The sequence below is a fragment of the Drosophila rhopaloa genome, unplaced genomic scaffold (genome assembly GCF_018152115.1).
Source record: "Drosophila rhopaloa isolate 14029-0021.01 unplaced genomic scaffold, ASM1815211v1 contig_115, whole genome shotgun sequence".
Taxonomy (NCBI): Eukaryota; Metazoa; Arthropoda; class Insecta; order Diptera; family Drosophilidae; genus Drosophila; species Drosophila rhopaloa.
The window spans coordinates 11103146-11119068 of NW_025334990.1; the positions used below are offsets into that span (position 1 = coordinate 11103146).

The window sequence follows — 15923 nt, forward strand, 5'->3', positions numbered from 1 at the left end:
TGATAAATTCCGGATAGAATGACAGAGAAGGGGGTGCAAAATTAACACATCATTTAATCGACGCACAATGGAAAGCGATAACAAAGCAATCAGACGGATAAAGTTCCAGACCAAGGGAAGGGGTGGAAAAAGCATTTCTAATTAATGCCCAGATAGCACAGCTTGTCCGTGTGTTTGTGTTTGAAAATTGTGCTCACAATGAAACGCCTACGAAGTGGCAGAGAAGACAGAAAAAGGGGAAAAAATAAGGGAATCGATTGACCTGCTTCCTCTGCAGATACTCCCAACTCAAGGTTCTCAATCGGAGTCGGATCCGGCGCACTCAATAACAGTATTTAAGCGGGATTCTCCGCTCTGTCCGTGTGTGCAGTCATTTATAATAAATAATAAACCTGAAACAAAAGACTCACCCACACACACACACACACCAAATGGGAGACAAAGGAAAGTTATGGCCAAACAACTTCTTCATATGGATATTCAATATTTATTACGCATACGCCGTGTGTGGCACCGTGGCGTCCTGCAGTCACGCTAACCGAAATCAATGCGAGAAAATATTCACTTCATTTGTATATGACTCATGAGAGGAAGTGAGTGGTAGGGAGGGCAGGGAACGGGAAAGAGAAAGACAAAGTATTGATGATAAACAAATACTTTTCACTTTTTCCTGCGACTCAGCTTGAAATTTAAATGCCAACCGCAAAGGCAGCGTCTGGTGTACATATATATTTAAGTCATATTGGAATACACATTTGTATCTGCACAGTGCGTGGCATAAGTATACGGAAAGCATTTATAGCGAAATCAGATTTAATAGGATCAGGATTATTATACTTATATTCTAAGCCAAGTAAATATTAAATGTCTTTTCTTTAGATGATTACATTATTGGCTTAAACTAATCTATGTATCGCTTCTTATAAAGTTGTAAGCAGTCTGTTTTAAAAATGTATTGTTCCCTACTTTAAAATACTTTTTAAGTTAATTTTAACCGCCTCAGATTTCTGTGGCGCACTTATATAAAATATTTTAACTTTAAGTCTGATGAATTCACTCTGAACTCATTCTGTAAAATTCCTCCCCACTCAAAATCTGAAATCAGTACCCATCGATTGCTGACATTCAAAGCGCCTTAATGTCACGTCACGCACCGTTCGCTTATAAGGGCCGACACATATAATCATATAAAGTCATTTCCATGAAAAATGAACTTTCCCTTTGCGGTGAGCAGAGGTGTGTTTACGGTGGGGGAATGGAACGCGCCTTGTTTGCCCTGGAAAATGTGGCTTAATAGCAAAATATAAATCTCAACTCAGACCGTGGATATTTTGCATTCGCATTGCGAGTATTTCAATTGTTACGCAAAAATTATGCGTAAAGCATAAAACCGCACACGGAGTGCGCAGATGGTGAAAGGACATGGTGATGGTGGAAGGGGAAGGGGCAAGGGGGGGTGGCACATTAAATTGCAATAGCGCACAAAAGTATGCAATAAAATTTGGCTAATGCGTACAACAAGCAGACTGTCTGTGGCCGTAAGTGTGTGCGTATGCGCCCCTGTAGTGGTGTGTTTGCGGGTGTGTGCAAATATTAGTCATGCCACGACACACACACACACACACATACATGCATTGCCATTTCGAATTGCACATAAAACCGCCAATTTAAAAATGAAAACTGCCGGCCAGGCTGTCATGAGATGAGGTTGGCGGGTTTGGCGGGGTTTTCGTGGGGAGAACTTCAGTCTGCCGCATAATTCACTTTTTTTTTTTTTGTTGCTTTTGTTATTCCCGCTGCTGTAACCGCTCAATTGCTGTTGCCTGCTACCTTTTTTGGCGCAAAGCCCGAGCAAAAGTGAAATTTAGCGGCTACAATTACCGTGCAATTTTTGGGCCAAATTTCCTTCAGGGAGGTGGCGTTGGGGGGTGCTCTGTTTTTCGTGGTCAGGAGGGCTTTTTGTGCTGTGCAATTTGCCACACTTTCGAATTAGAGCGGGGGTGGTGGCACAAGGGGAGGCGGGGGAGAAGTAAGCGCTGTGTGCAGCAGAGGTGGGTTGAATTTAAAATTCTCCACCATAAATAAGTGCTGAGGTGTTGCCCGCTATTCCTCCCAAGGGGGTGGATTCCACCGGTTGTCTCCTTCTGTTTCTCCTTCTGTCTTTGCCCGCCAGCTGTCTACGGTCTACGGTCAACATGCAACCTTGCCACTCTCATCCATACACCACCCAAAAGCACCACCCCCCTCTGTCTAACTCTCTAATTTATGCACCCTTCTGAAAGCAACGCCGCAACCTGCTGCGTTGCATGTGCTCCCCTCGGAGTTGCCTTTATACGATTTTTTAGTGCTACACGAGTTTTATAGAAGAAGCTTTTATTTTTTCTGGTTTACCCAATTGAGGTGAAACGGAAATGAGCTGCCGGAAACGGCAAGCACACAGCCACACACACACATACACACTCACGAGCAGAGATACAAACGCACACACATACACACGGCATAGTTGCGGATTAAGGCAGCAAGGTGCTGTCCTGTAATTTGAAACAATTTAGGCCACGCGTCGTCAAAGAAATGCGTCCGAATATTCCACCATTCATCCTCCTTCTTTCCCGGAAAATGACGAGGAGCTAAAGGAAGCTGCGTGTCCTGGCTTTAATTCTTAAAGTCCTGTCCAACAGGGAGAAAAATAATTGAGCAATATAAATGCCTTATGTTCGATTCAATTAAGGTCAGCATTTAATAAACATGAATGTTGATTGTTTCTACAAAATGAGCCTAAATGTGTATGAATACTAAAAAGTAACATTAAGAAAAATTTATGTATTTATCATTTAAATATTTTGTTTTGTTGGGAGATGTTTATTATTTATTAAATCTTTATTAAATTAAAATGGTTTCCTCAAAGTAAAATTGGATCTCATTTAATAATATAACTATTATTTCTCATTTTGTAATTGCGTGTTTATTATTTAATCGTTTTGCGATATGAGTCACTCGAGCTATAAAATCGAATTGCTGACCCATTTTGAGGATATTTTTTTGCTCTGTAGACATGTGTGTCGCACGCACTTTGGCGGCGTCTGGTCGAGGTGCAAAGTTATGCGCATACGAAACGCAAAAAGGCTCAAAGGATACTCCTTGCCACTTCGTCCTCGAGACTCCACGACATGTGCGTGCTGCAAGGCGTTAGCATACTTTTTTTGCCAGGTGTAGGCCAGCAGTCTTGGCTCAAAGTAAAGTTGGCAGCGGGGGAAAAGTTAAAGTTGCCTTTTGTCACGAAACAGATACTCCTTTGTCCGGCCCTCAAGGCGTGTCCGGAAAAAGAAATGCCTCAAAGCAGAGGCAAACGTGTTGAAAATTAAGAAAATAGCAGGCAACCAGCCGAGAAAAGCCCCAAGCCCAAAACCCAAACCCAAACCCAAAAAGCAAATGCCGCTGCCAATCAACGTCGAGGCCAGTTGCTGTTGCTTCCATTTTGCCAGAGAACGAATTCTGCTGACGCAGGAATGGGGAATAAGGATATAAGAGGACAGTGAAACTCCTGGCACTGTTGACACAAAAGGTGTATTCTGGAAATAAGCATATTATTATGTCCTTTGTGTTATGAAAGCGACGAAAAACCCGAAGCACAAACAGAGACACTGGGCGAATGGGCCAAATCTAATGAGTAAATGAAGAGGAGCTGGGCAGGGCAAACAAGTCAAATGATTTATGTGTATCTACGGCAAAGGACACGACACCGCCAGCCGAAGAAGGGAACATAAAAACTTAAATAATATCTGGGATAAAGGTGGAGTGGAGCAGTCCGCTCACCTTGCGTGCCGCATGGCTTCTTGTTTGTCTTTTATGATGATTATTTTTCAACATTTTTACGATTTATACGATGGCAGTAGTTCGGTGAGGCGAATGTGAATGCGAATGCAATTATAGTGCACGCACGGACACCGAACACAATAAAACGATCGTAAAGGGGAATCAGGGGAATCCCATATATATATTAAGCTGGCGGACCAACTGTGTCAGATGCAGAAGACAGACCATGTCTGTCTAATTAGACGAGAGTTTCAGTCTCTTCGTTTTCATGTCTCTGTTATGTGGGTAATTAAACTTACAACTTAGTGCCATTGTATGTACGTATAAATTCTCCACTTTGTATTTGTGTTTTGCCAGCAACTCCAGGCGCTCACTCCTTTCGCAATTTTCCACAGCCATCCAGTAGCTATCATTATGCCGCACCACCAGCACACGTTCAAAGTTTCGGGAACGGCGCTCTGGATTTATGGCAGTTACCCACTGTAACAGTGCGCCCTTAGTAACTGCCACCTCACCTGCTCCTTGAACATAATTCTTGCCGCATAATTGCAGCATTAACAGGGTTAATGGCGCCGCCACTGTCTTGGCATGTTTTTACGAAAATGTTGCTTATTATGATGAGCAAATGTGTTATAAACAATAACATGAAGTGGGCTAGGACAGGTATTTTGGAAAGGGATTGAGAAGGACAGGTGGATCCTGTCTACATTTTGTGGATCTGCATCGAGCTTCGTTGATCTAATTAGCAAAACTTTCTCGCGTGTATAGATTTCAAAGAACTTTCAAACAGTTTGTGGTTAAAGATTATAGCTACATCGATACAAAACTTTGTTTATTATATTATATTTTAATAGTAATTACTGTAATATTATATTTCCTTTTAAATTCCCCTTTTATAATAAAAACATTTATATTCCTTCCGCCACTGTACATCTCCATCGACACATAAGCCCACGAAAAAATCCCTTTTCGTGTGTTTCTGTTTAGTTTTCTTTTCGCCACGTAATTAACATGCAGACAGGCACACACCCATTCCTTACTTTCAAAACCCCTCCTCCACCAGCTACAATTCGCCCCCTTTGCACAACAGGGGTTAAGCCAACAATGTTGCAGTTATTAAACTAAGATGGGAAATAGTTCAACGAGGGCTTGCAACACCACCACCCAAAACGAGCAACCACCACGTCTCAATACGGACACATAATGGCCAATAAAATGCATGCAATTTCCTACGTTTCGAGAAACTTTTGACGCTGCATTAACATTTAAATGAGTTTATCAGTGCGTGTGGATCTGCAGGGGAGTGGAAAGTAGTACAAATATTTATGTTGAGTCCCGCAAGGGCACTAAAACAGCCATCTGGCCGTTGGCCCCCAGGACACGGAGAGACAACCCCAATGATTCAGACTGATTTATGTGTTTTTGAACTTTTTCCTTTGCGTAATTTAATTAATGGCCAGGGCAAGGGGTAGTTCACTTATCCTGTGAGTCCTTGAAGCCTTGAATCCTCCAATCCTTGGTGGGGAGAGGGGTGTGAGCAGTCACTTCATATCGCTGAAGTGTACCTGGGCCTAAGATTAATTAGCACTTGCAACGCACCGAAGGCGTCGAGGGAAACCCCCGACTTGTTTAGCAGCTGAAAACAAATTGCGGCCAATTGCGCAGTGAGTGGGTGAGTAAGTGAGTAAGTGAGTAAGTGAGTAGGTGAGTAAGTAGGTAAATGAGTGATGGGCGGGGTCGCTGGGCGGTTGGTTTTGAGCTTTGGGGAAATCAAGGTAAAGTGCCGCCGCTCTGGTTGTTTTCCGCTTTTCTTTTTTTCTGTTTTTTTTTTTTTGTGCTCCACCCAACCAACACACAAAGTCCTCGGCATGCAAACGTGGCTTTCTTTTCCAATGTCACGTGGGTGGCCGCAGGGAATCGGGAAATGGTGGGCAGCAGGGAAAGTGTTCTGGGCCACATTCATGGCCAGAGATATTCAGCTTCTCTAACACGGTGACACACAGCCCCGGGGATAAGCTTGCAAAAATTTAGTGCCCCCCCTGAAAAATTCAAATCACCTAAAAAATATGCAGGAGATTTTCCCCCGCACCCCCGCTACATAGTAAAAGCTTATCCACTGCACTCGCAGATGCATGTAAATATATTTAAGCACTGAGGGAAACTATTTGATACATTGAGAAAATATTTGGTGCTAAAGAAATGTATGTTCCCTGAAGTTTAAGACGTATTAAAGTTTAAGAATGTCATGCAAATAAAGTGTACCATGAGCTAATTTATAAGAACTCTTCTTTTCTCATTGGAATATTAAAAAAATATATTTTCAAATTCCTGGAAATAAGTATTTAAATGATAATTCTTTTATTCAGAAACTACAGAGCTGCAGAGCAAACTTATCAACATATTAGAGCCTTAAGAATTGAATTTAATTAAAATAATTTGCTTAATGCTTTCCACTTAGTTTTGTTTTTCAGTGCACTTAGATGCGAATACTGTGCACCCACTTTGCCATCGTGTAGCTCTCACGTTTAGTTTTCATAAATTTTCGCCATAAATATTTATGCGGGCGCTTTGAAATATGTAAAATTGGTAATTGGAAAATTTTTATCATACTGCTGGAAAGTTCGCCACACACTCGAACCACGAACTATGGGGTGTGGCTACGGAATTGTTGTAATTTCAGGTGGTGACCCCCACGCAGTTAGATATCGAATTCCAATTATGCTCTGTAATTAAAAACGCTTCAAAGCGCAGATCGCTTGATGAATTCCAGGGAAATGTTGGCCCACCCACTTGCCACGTTTCTTCCTCTCTAGTTTGCCCCTAAGCTTTTACCGCAAATACATGTGTCGTTACATTGAAATGGAAATGTAAAACTAGGAAATGCATTCCAAGTGGAAAGCTGGGGGCGAAAAGGGCGATGAAAATTCGGGCAGCAGTAAGTCGAGACGCGTATTTTTCAGCATATTAAGCAAGCCAAGAGGTTCAAATGCTCCTGGTGGTCCTGGTCTTCGTCCTGTTTCTGCTCTGCTCTGCTCTACTCTACTCTGCTCCTTTTCTTTCGGGAGTTCGCTGGCTGTCTGGCTGGCTGTCAGACCACGTCGACTTCATCGTCTGCTTGACGTCTCATTTTTTCCCAGTTTTCTCAGTTTTCCGGCTCCTTTCGTTCGAGTACATATCCTTCTGCTACTGCTGCTACTGCTGCACGTCCTTTTTTCGGCTTTTCCTGCTGCTGCTGACGCATGACGTAGGTGTCTAGACTTGCTAATGTTTCCTCTCGCTGGTGCAGTTGCAACATCCAGCTTCCGATGAAGTCGTAAAACTCATCCGCTGAATTATGTTGCCTCAATTTTTGACCAGTTACGGATTCAAGCGGGTATCTCTCGGGGATTTGCCCTTAAAAATTGTGGCTCGTTGTGTGCTTTAAGTTTTTCCCGGCCAGCCACTGACATACTTCCCTTGTAAACCAACTTGTAATATATTCCCACGCCATTTCGTGTCGAGGATGTGCAAGTAAACACACACACACACACCTATCTATGTACTCCACATTTACAGTGAGCAGGGAATTGCACGTTTGTGTTTCTAGATTACAGCATTGTCTAGCTTTACAGGACATATATAGGAGCGACTGAGGGTCCTGGTGAGCCTGCAGGGGACTCAAGTGCCGGTGCCAGCCATGTCTATGGCTTTATTTTTACTATACACTCCTGTGTGTCGTCGCCGCGCGCTTTCTCCGCTCTCCTCCAGCTTTCTCCGCGCGCTTCCCAATTTCTTTCTCTCTTTTTTACGGCTCTGCCATCATAAACTGGCATAAAGAAGGGCCAGTGTGAGACACACGGAATGAAACCAAAAGCGCAGCCCAGTAAAATGAAGTCTAAACTAAATCCCACATAAGGTACGAACGTGCTCAACACAAATGCCAGGTGCTTACACAAATACACACACTGCCATCGCAGGCTGTTTGCCGTTTACCTTATTGGATTTTTACGGCACACACAGCAAAAAACTATAATAATATTCAATTAATACTGTTAGTTACATAAATGGTATTAGTTCTAAATAAGGTTCTGTCAGAATTGGCAAGTTAATACACCATATAATATTATAAACCTTTTGCTTTAGAAAATCGATACACTCAACAGACTGAAAATAATTTAGTTCTAGCAATTCTCTCGTCTTAAACTAAACATATATTTCTTTTTTCGTTAAAAAGGGAACAGCCTAAATTTAATAAAAAATGTAATATGTTTTCTTACTCTGTTAAAATGACAAATTAAACTTTTTTATAGAATGCTAATTATTACAATTTACCCAATTTCCTTCACATTTTCTCCCGGTGCCACTGCTATTTGTAGTTGGCCCGTGAGCAAACTTGCCCTAAAGCCAGAGCCAAATTTAAGCCTGGCCAACATCAGCCGCAGTTCACTTTGCATACATATGTCTCGTCTGCATCGCCAATTCTGCCAACTCCGGCATCTCCTTTTCCACCGACGAGTGGCTTGTCCTTTTGCCAGGCGCATTCGACTGGAAGCTGTTAAATATCGAACACATATTTATATGTAAGGAGTATGCAGGTGGTTCAGGACATTGGCAAATGGCTTCGAGATTTGTGCGACAGTTTCTGTTGCAGGGAGCGAGATAAGCTTGATGTATGGCCAAGACCCATGGCTTTACCTTCCTGGATCCGCAAAACTACCAAATGCACACGGACAAAATTTTGTTTATTTCCTGATGATTGTTTCGCTGAATTTCCATTTCAAATCTACATAGCTGGAAATTCTGTATGGGTTTTCAAAATATTTATTTATATACAACAGAGTGTTTTTTTCTCATTTTGAAATATTCTCTTTTTTGTCCCTGTCTCTTCAACTTAAAATGAAACTCGAGGAATGTTTCATTTCATTTGTCTTAATAAAAACTGACATAGCAGTACAGGTTCGGTTTCCTTTGGCTGTTGAGAAGCCAATCATTGTTAAATTAACGCCATAAAAAATTACGCACTGCCTGGCACTCGGCTTCAATCTACGGTGAAGTGAAGTAAAGTGAAGTCAAGTCAAGCAACCGCAACGCAACTGAGACAGAATCAAATAAAAATTAAGTGCTGACTCAGTTCGTCTGGAAAAAAGAAAGGAAACCGAAGGGAAAGCACTGTGCGGCATGCAAAGTGGAGATAAGAAAAAATGCTTCACAATAACAACAGCAACATACGGGGGCGGGGGGTAGGGTGTTGGGGGCGTGGCAGGGCATTTACATGGCCGCAAAACACAACAATGGAAGTCGCAGCCAAACAAAACTGTTGACTGTGGGGGGAGGGGGTGAGGCGAAAAGAAAACCACCATTTTCATATGGGGAGTGTGAAACAAAAGTCGGACCGAAAACTGTGACCATATGCGAAGGCAGGTGTTTTCTGTATCTGTGTGTGTGTGTGTGTGTGTGTGTGTGTGTGTGTGTGTGTGTGTGTGTGTGTGTGTGTGTGTGGGAGTTAAAGATAGGGAAAGAGATCCTTGGCCTGGCTAAGACAAATGATGCAAAATACATTTGGACCCCGTGCCACCACGAAAAAGGAGGCAAATTTTTCATTTACCTGCTGCCAGCCTCAGACTTTTCTTTTTTCCACCTCCAACTCAGCCAGCATCCTCCCCACCATTTCCATCCGCAAATGCCGTTGCCATTGGAAGTTAAGTATACGTAACGTAAACGCAAATTTAATGCTTGAAAAATTCGCTTAAATGGATTTAAGTGCCGCTTTCTTTCGTTTTGCTTTCTTTTGCTTCTTTTATTTTATTTTTTTTTTTGGCCTGCCTGCCTGCCTGGCTGTTTTATCTTGGCCAGCAGATAAATGAAAATCTTCAAAAAGATGAAGTAGCGGTCGGCGAACAGCAACAGAGGCCAAGCTGAGTAGACTTTTCTGTTTATTGGGGCTACTTATCGACTGAGCACAGTCAAGTGAGCTTTGGCCCCCAACTTTTGGTCTCGACTTTGACCCATTTGCGGCTTAAGTTTGGCCAGATAGATAACACTGAGGTTTAAGGCAGAAACAATTCAAATATCAGCATGGCAATTAACTGTAAGGGAAAATACTACAAAGTAAATGATTCAATAGTGCACTTAACAAAAGCCGAAGCAAATATTGGATTACTGTTTGAACCATATTTCATATATTAATATTTAACTTGTTGCTTAAATGTTAAGCTTTCAATATTTATTTATGCCCAACTTAGGGCCAAAGTATTATGGCACAATAATTCATTGCCATTTCAGACTAACTGTCTTGGAAAAAAACTTTTATTTTCAAGTAAAACGTGCTTATAAAACATAAAACATAAAAACAACCTTAAGTTTCCCTGCGACTGCTGGAGTACTGACTTTGTTTAGCTCCCTTTTATCTGGTTTATCTGGCCTATAATTTATATGCTGACGCATCATATAATCTTTAGCCCAGAGCAGACCAAAAAAAAACCCTTAACCTTTGCCGCTGGCATTTAAATTTAGAGCCTTATCGTGGGGCGTAAATCGATGCGGAAAACCACCTCCCACCCCCCAGGAAAAGGAGGGAAATTTACGATTTACGGCTACAGCTTGCCACGTTCAACAAGCCGCATACATTTTTATGGCCAATTAAATTCCATAAGCCAGGCTAACCGTAACGAAAGCGACTGGAGCCTCAAGATCTGTTCTTGGCCGACGGCCCTTTAAGTTTTCCCCTATCCCGCCATCGATTAAAGATCCGAATGTGGTCACCATGGGGTTTTAAGTGTGAAGTAATGAATATTAAAATGAAATTTACAGAGGACAAGGACACACGCAGCGGCAGAAGCCACGCAGCCATCGACAGAGAGCAAATATTTTGACAGCTGTCAGTCGAGGGAAATGATTTCGCATTTCTGTTGCTTCCAGTTTTGTCGGGGCTTCTTTGGGCGGGGAAAGCGGGGAAAGCGGCGAAGGAAAAGCTCTTCTCGTAGGGAAAATCGAGGGGCCGGAGGGCGGGGGCACATGCCAATGCCAAACTGATAGACAGGCAGACAACGTGCGACTGCCGCCTGACTGCTCTTTTAACACCAATTGCTTTTTAATGCATGCACGTCCTCTCGCCTCTTTCTTCTCTTCTCCTCTAAAAAAAAAAACGAAGAAAAAATAAAAAAAAAGGAGGGCAAAGAAATTGATTGACATTTTTGGTGAGCAGACATTTCGTCCCATTTTATATGCAAATCAGCAGGATATACACACACACACACACACACACACAGGCGCACGAGCATGTCAACTGGCTTCCCGTAGACAGGACAATAATAACGTTAAAATGTCGGGCATTTATCGTGGAAGTTTGTGTGTATTTGGTCCTGCGAATGCCTGTACTTGCAACTAATTACACAAGGCTCTTTTCTTTTTTTTCTTTTTGTCAGCTGGAAAATGCAGGTCAGCAGTCTTCTTCCAAGTTTACTTCTTGGCCTCATCCTCCTTTGCCTTTGGAAGTGGCTTTGCCTTAGGTCTGGGCGGCTCCTTGGGATAAGGCCAAGTGGTTGGCATAGAGTTGCGATAGTCCAAATTGTACAGAGATGCCTTTATGAACTCACAAACATTATCGGGCTTGGGATATATATTCGAAAGATCTGAAAATATAAAGAAAAGGGGGAGAAGTTAACAAGGTATTTGAATATTCATAAGAAAACTGTCTAAGAGTGAAAAATAATAGTGTAAAATAATTGGAACTTCGTGTTCAAAATAAATTGTGGCATTCCTTTAGACACCTTTATATGTGTCCTTTTTTTTTTGGGTGAAACAGCAACTACCAATTTTATTTAAAATTACTTACCATTATCAAATAAATATTGAGCCATGGCCACGCCCACGTTGAAGGCCACCTCGTGGGCATCTTTGATGGCCGGAAACAGGGTGCCTGCATCCAGTTGCTCCTGGGTGGTGTTCTTGGCCAGTTCGTGCGACACCACGGAGAACACCGAATTGGGCAGATATTTGGCCTTGGCACAGATGGCGGCCAATGCGATTCCCGGAAAAGTCAAACAGTTGTTGGCCTGGGCGGGCGTAAAGCGTTTTCCGTTGATCACCACGGGCGGAAATGGAGATCCGGAACCAAAAAGAACACGACCCTTTAAGGTAGATACAATATAGTGTCAAAATAATATAGTAGTATACCAAAACTAACCTCAGTGTGTGTGTAGGCCTGTTCGGCGGTGCATTCCGAGTTGGTGGTGGGATTTGAGAGGGCAAAAACGGCAGGACGCTCATGATTTTTGGCCATGGTTTTCAGTATTTGCTCGTTAAATATTCCCCCCACTCCAGTGGCACCCACAAGTACGGATGGCTTTAGCTTCTCCAGCACGGCATTGAGCTCCTTGATTGGCTCCATGGGTTTAATATATCGTTTGCCTTGATCCGGCACATCGGTGCTCTCGCAGGTGACCAAACCATTCGCATCGAACAAATAGACATTCTTGGTGGCCTCCTCGGGCGGAATCCCCCTTTCCTCCAGTTCGATCATCAACATATTGGCAATACCCAGAGCGGCACTTCCAGCTCCCACAAAAACGAATACGGTATCCTCCAGTTTCAGACCCGTGATCCGTTCCACATTGATAAATGCAGCCAATCCTGTGGCTCCCGTTCCCTGGATGTCATCGTTGAAGCAGCAGTACTTATACTGATACTTATCCAAGAACTTCAAAGCATTCGGCGTGGCAAAGTCCTCGAAGTGGATGAAGGTGGTGTGCCCAAAGCACTTAACCGCTGTATCCATGAACTCATCAACCAGTTCCTCGTACTCGGGACCCTTAACCCTGGGTATACGTGCGCCCACATAGAGGGGATCATCGAGTAGCGCCTGGTTGTTGGTTCCCACATCCAGGCAAACGGGCATCAATGCGGTGGGTGGAATCCCGCCCAGCGCCGTGTACAGGATCATTTTGCCCAGACTAATGCCCATGGCATTGGCACCCATGTCGCCCAGGCCCAGGACCCTTCCACCATCCGTCACACAGATGGCGGTCACACCCTCATCGATCCAATTGTGCATCAGATCCCGGATGTGACCCTTGTCGTGGATGCTGATGAACAGACTGGTCGCTTGCTGGAAATTCAATCCGTAGGTGGCCACCACATCGCCCACCGTTGGGGTATAAACAATGGGCAGTGCCTTTTCGATATTCTCCCTCACAAATTTAAAGTACAGTCGTTGGTGGCGATTGTGGACGGCACTCAGATAGGTGAACCGACTGATATCCGAGGGCCTGGCATCGAAATTCGCCCTGGCCGCCTCCATCTGATCTTCAATGGTGCGGACGGAGCAGGGCATCAATCCCATGATTCCCAGTCGTTGCCGCTCCTCAATGGTGAAAGCTAGGCCCTAAAATAAATGATTATTACTCCGGATGCCCATTTCATAGGATCCCTATACCCACCTTATTAAACCTTCCATCCAGCATAAGATGCCAGTCGGGTCGCGCTATTTGAGCCATTTCGTCGTCATAGATGTTGATCCATCTGCAGAAACCCAAAAGTGGACGGGAAAAGGAACGGAACAAAGGATGCAGACGGCGGAAGTCCATGGCTATTATGCTTGTTGTCCAATAATTTTGATATGTTATTTTTCCATTTGGAAATTTTGAGATCGATCACCAACTAACGACAATTAATATTTTCCAACTGATAACGCCTACTTTTTCTTTTGAAGTTCCTTGTGAAGGGCCGCCGTACTTGGATTCGGCTTCATCTTTGGATAACTCCAAGTCTCGGCCAGTGCACTGCCATATTCCAGTGCATAGGAATTCTTTGCAATATGATCGTGAACTTCATCCGGATCTAAAGCCCGTTTAGCTAAACCTTTTAAGTTTATAAAAATCAAAGGTTATCAGAGATGTAGTCTACTTAAGTTAGAATATTTTTCTGAATTTTATTTGCTAACTTAGTTAATTAAGGAACGATTTTTCAAAAACATGTTAAGTTAAAATGCTATATATATCTATGTATATATTTCCCATTAATTTGTCTTCATATTAACTTTCTCTATTATAAATATACATATATATATTATATATATATAATCTTAACATGAAATTGAGAAATTGTGCCTTAGCTAAATTAATTTTAGATTTTTGTGCTATGTTCCTACCGTTTTCTATCAAATACTTGGCTACTTCTACACCAATTTTGAGGGCCACTTCATTGGCGCTCTCCACCGGTGGATAGATGCGTCCTCCTTGTAAATCCTCTTCGGTGGGAATCTTGGACAGCTCATGGGCTGCCAGGAGGAAGACCTCGTTGGGCATTTGCTCTGCCAAAACTGTCATGGTGCCCAAAACTATTCCGGGAAAGGCGAAGCAGTTGTTGGCCTGGCCGGGAGTGAGTCGTTTGCCATTGAACTCCACTGGCGGAAAAGGGGAACCAGCCGAAAAGATAGCCTTTCCCTGAAAAGTATCCAAATGAAAACCTATTTATTACCCCAAACTAGAAGGCTTACATCTGAAAATTGATAGGCCTGTTCGGCGGTACACTCGGATTTGGAGGTGGGATTGGAAAAGGCGAAGATTCCGGGTCGCTCATGATTCGCCGCCATACTTCGTATTATTTTCTCTGTGAAAAGTCCTGCTGCTGAGGTGGCACCTATCAAAATCGAAGGCTTGACTTTGTCCACTAGTTTCTCCAATGACTTGATGGGCTTCATATCTTTGGCGTATATGGATAAATTCTCCTGTATTTTCTTACTATTCTTGGTTAAGAGACCACTTTGGTCATAAATGTATATGTTTTTGGCGGCCTCATCTTGGGTGAGGCCCCTGCTCACTAGTTCCTTCTTGAGCAGATACAAGATGCCCATGACAGCACTGCCAGCTCCGGCGAAAAGGATGACGTGCTCCCCCAGTGCCTTCTTGGTGATCCGCTGGATGCCCAGCAATCCGCCCAAGCCCACAGCTGCTGTTCCCTGGATGTCGTCGTTGAAGTGGCAATAACACTTCTGATATCTACTCAGAAACATAAAGGCGTTGGGCGTGGCAAAGTCCTCGAAGTGGATCAAGGTCTGATTGCCGAAGGTCTCCACCACGGTCTCCATGAACTCGTCCACGAAGGACACATACTCATCGCCCTTCAATCGCTCATCGCGCAGTCCAATGTACAAGGGATCCTCGTGCAGGGATTTGTTATTTGTGCCCACATCCAGGCAAACTGGCATAAGTCTACTGGGTGGAATCCCGGCCAAGGCTGTGTATAGCTCCATTTTACCCACGGCTATGCCCATGCCATTGGCACCCAGATCGCCCAATCCCAGGATACGTTCGCCATCGGTCACACAGATGGCTTGAGTTCTGCTCCGATTCGGCCAGTTCAACAGCACCTGCTTCATATGCCCTCGATCGTGTTTGGTGATATGTATGCCAGTAACTCCACGGTACAGCATTCCATATACAGTGCAAGCCACGCCCACCGTGGGCGTATAGATAATGGGCAGCACCAACTTAACATTTTGAGCGACGAATTTGAAGTACAGCTTTTCGTAGCTCTGTCGCAAGGCCCTCAAATATCGATATCTGGCGACGTTTTCGGAAAATGAAAAAAAGTTCGATTCGATGGCCAACATCTGTTCATCATCTGAACGAATACAGGCCGGCATTAAACCATGAATGCCCAAACGCTGACGTTCTTCCAACGTAAAGCCCAGAAACTATTGAGTTCCATAATCAATATACATAGCTATACCATCATTTGCAGATCTACTTACCTTGTTAGACTTTCCGGAAAGAACCAACTCTAATGGAATACGGATTGTGTCATGTGTTGAGGCAGCACACCTTTTAATTAAATTCGGATGGCTCTTAGAATTTGATTGGTGTGTCTGAGGATTGGGTGTCTGACGTGTGAAACCACAATTCAATATTTTAAAGAAATTCATCTTAAGTAAAAACAACTATAATTTAAATAAAAGATAAAATGATATTGGGTTCATAGCCTCTTTTGGCTTTAAAGATTTTAACTTTTGGTATTTTATTAATCATTACGAATTAAATTTATTATAAATATTTAGAAAGGGTCTACATACTGGAATAGAAAGGAAAATTTCGGACAATTTGCAATTAGAATTCAAGATAATCTCGATAGCG

General features: G+C 43.1%; 3 protein-coding genes across 5 annotated transcripts in view; 1 reads left to right on the plus strand and 2 right to left on the minus strand.

Annotated features, from left to right (window-relative positions):
- LOC108046168 (semaphorin-2A) overlaps window positions 1–15923 on the plus strand; it is a 50209-nt gene that overhangs the window by 19887 nt on the left and 14399 nt on the right. The gene's annotated exons all lie outside the window — the stretch shown is intronic.
- LOC108046179 (NADP-dependent malic enzyme) lies at window positions 11124–13473 on the minus strand. Its single transcript, XM_017125755.2, has 4 exons — window positions 13230–13473; window positions 11978–13174; window positions 11627–11921; window positions 11124–11423 (listed from the first exon to the last, which is right to left on the minus strand). The coding sequence occupies exons 1-4, from the start codon at window positions 13374–13376 to the stop codon at window positions 11251–11253; spliced, it is 1812 nt and encodes a 603-aa protein (XP_016981244.1). The 5' UTR covers window positions 13377–13473; the 3' UTR covers window positions 11124–11250.
- On the minus strand, window positions 13372–15752 carry LOC108046178 (NADP-dependent malic enzyme). The gene is made up of 4 exons (XM_017125754.2): window positions 15545–15752; window positions 14288–15487; window positions 13940–14234; window positions 13372–13650 (listed from the first exon to the last, which is right to left on the minus strand). Exons 1-4 carry the CDS (start codon window positions 15713–15715, stop codon window positions 13484–13486), a joined length of 1833 nt encoding a protein of 610 aa, XP_016981243.1. The 5' UTR covers window positions 15716–15752; the 3' UTR covers window positions 13372–13483.